A 5,524-nucleotide genomic window follows, 5' to 3' on the forward strand; every position below is an offset into this window, starting at 1 on the left:
CACGTTTATATATACACGCACCCTCGAAATATTTCAATTCATAACGTTTTACATGCAACAACATAGGAATAATACATATACACGTACGGAACATTAGAGTTACTATCGTCAATTTTTTGGTTAGCTAATACTTTGGGGCTTTGGGCTTAGTATTAACTCTAAACGGAGTAGCGGGTAATAAACGCCTGAATGTTTGCAATTGCAATTGTGTTGTTAAATTAGCTACGTTTAGATTTTCATATTCTAGTTTAGTGTTGGCCTGGCCTATTTGCTTTATCACCGTCGGCTCAAAGATCTAATTAACATTGCGAGGAAACGTAGGTAGTTAATTAAATATACACATTTTATTCAAACTCTTTCTAAAAATATAAATAATGCGATTGAACAAATCTAATGGCATCAGAGCCGGCGCTATGTTTTACTTGGCTACAAGCGAACCAAAAAAAAAAGGCTGCTTTGCACATGTTTATACTAATTTTTTTCAAATTAAATAATAAAACTGGATTTGTTTAACAAAAGCACTAAAAGTTCTAAAATATCAAAGATCGTTATTTTTTAATTTTGTGAAAATGATTCTTCTTTCATTTTTACTTGCAAACTCATTCCTTTAAAAAAGACATCTTACTAAAAAAAATATTAAATATTAGCATAAACAAAAGATATATGGAGAATAATGTAAATAAGAAGAACAACTTTAAAACTATATATGTTAGAATCACAACAAAGAGAAAAAGTTTACCTAATAAAATCTAAAATAGGTATAAGATCTATAGGCAAAATCAATGATTTGAGAACAAAAAAATGGTGAATCCAGAATCAGAGAAATAAATAAATAATATTGAACAAGGAGATAAAGGATGTGAGTAGAGAGGCTAGAGGAAGAACGGATGACCGCTAGGGTTAATTGATATTTTGTGTTATGGGACTCGAACAGAGGAAATGAAGATGAGAATTAACTAACCACTACCACCAGACTACGTATACTTTACCAAATTATACGGACGAAATATGTTTAATAAATAAGCGGCCTCAAGCAAGTGGTTGCTTCGCTTGTATCTGTGGCCGGCTCTGAATGGCATTTTCCTCTCCTTATTTCCTAAACTCATAGGGTGTAAATAGTTACACAATTAGAAAGGTTAAATGAGCTGAAAAAAATTATTCAATCAATTTTCACCATTCCATTAGAAGTAGTTGAAGAAGTTGATAAAAACTATTCAATCCATTCAACCTAAAAAGTTAAAAAAAAAAATAATAATCTTATAGCAAAAATAATGTTCAACTTTTGAAAATGAATGGATTGAATAATATTCAACTCAATTATTTTCAACTTTAATTAATTCAACACAATTAATTCAACCATTTGCAGCCATAGTGCTTAAAAATTTCCACTAAAAAAAAGAATACCAAAATTGCCATCAACTCTGATCACTTCCGTTGTGTGTGTGTATATATATATATGTCTACCGTCTACCAAGTTATATCAGTTATCACTACTCTCTCTCTCTCTCTCTCTCTCTCTCTCTATGGAAGCACTAAGAAATCTCGATTGGGAAAACTTTTTAAATTTTACAGAACTGCCATCCTCTCAATGGGGTGACCAGTTTCTCCGATTTTCCATGGCTGATTCGGTGAGTCCATTTATTTCAATCTGACTACCTATATATGTTATGATGTCTATATAAATTGAGGTGTATATGAAAAGATATTTTTAATGATTTTGAGGTCCTTGAAACAGAGATTAAACTACTAAAGCCTGAAGTAATAGCGAACATATTCATGTTGCCTTCCAGTGACAAAGACGGACTGAAAACAAAAATTCTTTCGATTCATTTTCTGGAGAGTCTTGGTCTCTCTTATCATTTTGAGAAGGAAATCGAAGAGAGCCTGAAACATGCTTTCGAGAAGATAGAAGATTTGATCGCTGATGAAAATGATTTGGACACAATCTCAGCCATGTTTCGGGTTTTTAGAACATATGGTCTAAATATGTTGTCCGGTAAGTAATCTTTTTAAATAAGTCCTAGTATGTTGATAGTCTTCCAACTCGGATGTGTGCATATATAATTGATATATTGAAAAATATATATATATATATTTCCATGAAGATGTTTTCAAAAGATTTAAAGGAGACGATGGTAAGTTCAAGGAATGTTTAATAGAAGATGTCAAGGGTATGCTAAGCTTCTACGAAGCAGTGCACTTTGGGACAACGACAGATCATATTCTGGATGAAGTTTTAAGTTTCACACTGAACCACTTGGAGACACTAGCTACAGGTCGCAGAGCGTGTCCACCACATATTTCAAAGCTTATACAAAATGCTCTTCACATACCTCAGCACCGGAACATCCAAGCGCTGGTTGCAAGGGGGTATATCTCGTTCTATGAACACGAAGAGGACCGCGATGACACACTTCTTAAGCTAGCCAAGCTCAATTTCAAGTTCTTGCAGCTTCATTACTTCCAAGAATTAAAGACCATCACAATGTATGTGTGAATGATCTAGTTTTCATCTAAGATAGCTCGGGTTCTTTCTGACAGCATCTTTTTATTCTTTTTTCATATTTTGGTAGGTGGTGGAGGGAATTAGAACATACATCAAACTTTCCACCTAACTTCAGAGAAAGAACTGTAGAGACTTGGTTTGCAGCATTGATGATGTACTTCGAGCCACAATTTTCACTTGGGAGAATTATGTCGGCTAAGTTGTACTTAGTAATCACATTTCTAGACGACGCTTGTGATACTTACGGTTCAGTTCCTGAAGTTGAAAGCCTGGTAGATTGTCTGGAAAGGTACCTTAATTAGCTAAGCTATATCTATATATATATACATTGCAAAGATTCATGTTTTAAATCGCAAAAACCTATTATGAGTCTAGCATGGATCCCCATAACCAATGTCGTGTGATATACTAACAGATGGGATCCGGATTACATGAATAATCTTCAAGGTCATATGAAGACTGCCTTCAAATTTGTGATGTATCTTTTTAAAGAGTATGAAGAAATATTGAGGCCACAAGGAAGATTATTTATGATGGATAAGATGATAGAAGAGGTGAGTACGTAAACTTTTATTATTCATGACCACCAAACCCAACATTCGCTGGATGGTAATAAGTTGTACCATGTTTAATTTTTTTTGGTAAGTAGTTCAAGATAATTGCAAGGACAAACCTCGAACTTGTCAAATGGGCACGGGGAGGTCATGTTCCTAGCTTTGATGAGTATATAGAGTCTGGTGGAGCCGAGATTGGTACATATGCAACCATAGCATGTTCCATCATGGGACTTGGAGAGATTGGTAGGAAGGAAGCTTTTGAGTGGCTAATATCTAGACCGAAGCTCGTTCATGTATCTTTATTAGCCAAATTCAAAATTAGTCTCCAAAAATAAAAATTGTAGGTGTCAGATGTGTTTTTACTGATAATAAATTATGTCTTACATGAATATATATCATGATAACACTAAATTAATATAAAGAAAAAATTAGCCAACTTAATACAAAGAGTTTTTTTAACAATTCTACCACATTTTAAAAATAAACTTATTAGTTCTACCACATTTGCTAACTCTTTTTACGAAATACCACAACCAGAACAAAAAAATATTAAAATAGCCTTCATCATTTTCTTATTTTTATCAAAAAAAAAAAAATTGTTTTGTTTTGTTGTCTTGTCTTTTCGGCTTTCTCAACTCTTTCTTCTTCCATTAATTCTATCCCCATCTCCAACGAACACTTATCTCATTCTGTTTTTTTTTCTCATCTCTTTCTGCTTCTATTAATTATCTCCACATCTCTTCAAATTCACAAAATCAAACACACAAAAACTTTTTTTGTGTCTAAAGTTTCTAACTTTTCTTTCAAAAAATCTCTTTTTTTTTCTTTGTCGACTCTTTCAGAAGCTCAACTGTGTTTTTTCCCATATCATTCACCACTGCCAGAGCTATTAATTTGGCAGACAAATTAAACACACGAGGTTGTCCACTGTTGATCTTGTGATGGACAAGTTATTTTACAAAGATAAAAATTTATTTACTCCATAGACCAGTTTTACAGTTGTCCAAAATCATTACTTGTCCACTATTAATCATGTCATGTACTACATGTTTTACAAAAAAACTAGTAGACAACATAATTGACAAATGGACAAGTACTTTAAGTTAATGGACAAGTTTGTACTCCTCAACTTGTCTATGAGACAAACTTTGTCCACATAACTAATTTTGTCTACAGACTTATGCTACTCCACCCACCAGATCTCTAAACCAAAAAGACATATAGATATATTTGTAAACTCTACATAGCCTTGAGATAAATTTAAATTAATTTAATATAATCTACACCACTATGGGTCCCATTTGTCTGTCGAGTGGAAACAATTAATGCATGTCTATGTTGTGGAAAGATCAAATATATATATATTAACCTAATTGATCGACAACAGCTCACAACTTCAAGGATATTATTGTCTTTTTAAGTAGCATTTGTGGTAGGGGAGAAAAGGAGTTTTAACATATGGTAGAATTGAAAAGTTTGTTAGTAAATGTAGTACTCTCAACAAAATTTCTTTAATACAAACTTCTCTTCGCATAATTTGTATGTTTTGAATGTTTTGGTATATATCTTCAGGAGGATATGGAAAAGGTTACAATGCAAATGCACTCAACTATTACATGAACGAACACCGAAATACAAAAGAGGAAACCAATAGAGAACTACAAATGATAAATGGAGATATGAACAAGATTGTAAACAAAGAGTGCTTGAAGAACACCACCATGCCACGCCGAATTCTTATGCAATATATCAACTACTGGCGCTCATTGGATGTTTTCTATACCAATGATGATGTCTACAACCACCGCGAAGGAAAACTCAAGGAATATCTGAGCCTTTTGCTCTTTGATCCCATACTTCTTTAGAGACATGGGATGCATAAAATGTTTGTTTCTTTTGGTTTTCAATTTCGATATGCAATGGTGTTGTGTGATTGCGGTTCTATTTGATCGTTCTGTGTTTGATCATATTTTCTTACTACAATAAAATTTTGGTGTGTTTGAATTTCATATATGACTCTCCTTTTTTTTTTTTTTCCTAAAATCACTAGTAAAAACAACTTGTATAGTTACAAAATAATGTGTAGGTATAAGGAGGTATTCGTAGCGAAAAATAATTTGTTACTGGATTGAGACAAATTTGACTTGTAACTATTTTGTCGTCGCAGAATTACGCGTTGTAACAATCTGTAGCAAGTTATTATAAATTAGCTACAAACGCATATATAGGTATTTGCTACTACTTGTTACAATTATCTACAACGTTTCGTTACAAACTGCGTCAACAGTATTAGTAGCGTTTATTTACAAAAAGCAACAAATTTTCTGTGGATAAAGAACTCACAAAAAGCTACACGGTACTTATCGATACTTTCTTACCGATTGCTACGTTTTTGGTGTAGCAGAGTAGTGACTATTTACTTCAGATATTTTGTAGGGATTAGATACGCGAAGTTGTAATA

General features: G+C 33.0%; 1 protein-coding gene across 2 annotated transcripts; it reads left to right on the plus strand.

Moving 5' to 3' along the window:
* The first annotated feature begins 1,489 nt into the window (after nucleotides 1-1,489).
* On the plus strand, nucleotides 1,490-4,928 carry LOC104763114 (alpha-barbatene synthase-like). Of its 2 annotated transcripts, XM_087499014.1 has the most exons (8): nucleotides 1,508-1,632; nucleotides 1,703-1,996; nucleotides 2,106-2,487; nucleotides 2,574-2,795; nucleotides 2,922-3,060; nucleotides 3,156-3,384; nucleotides 4,130-4,156; nucleotides 4,639-4,928. In XM_087499014.1, the coding sequence occupies exons 1-8, from the start codon at nucleotides 1,524-1,526 to the stop codon at nucleotides 4,926-4,928; spliced, it is 1,692 nt and encodes a 563-aa protein (XP_087355140.1). In that variant the 5' UTR covers nucleotides 1,508-1,523. The 2 variants fall into 2 exon arrangements, with proteins under 2 accessions (XP_010484833.2, XP_087355140.1); XM_010486531.3 differs by lacking the exons at nucleotides 4,130-4,156; nucleotides 4,639-4,928 and having other exon boundaries at nucleotides 1,490-1,628; nucleotides 1,736-1,996; nucleotides 3,156-3,504.
* Nucleotides 4,929-5,524: the final 596 nt, after the last annotated feature.

The sequence above is a fragment of the Camelina sativa genome, chromosome 18, assembly GCF_030686135.1.
Source record: "Camelina sativa cultivar CO46 ecotype springtype chromosome 18, ASM3068613v1".
In the NCBI taxonomy this organism is placed as follows: Eukaryota; Viridiplantae; Streptophyta; class Magnoliopsida; order Brassicales; family Brassicaceae; genus Camelina; species Camelina sativa.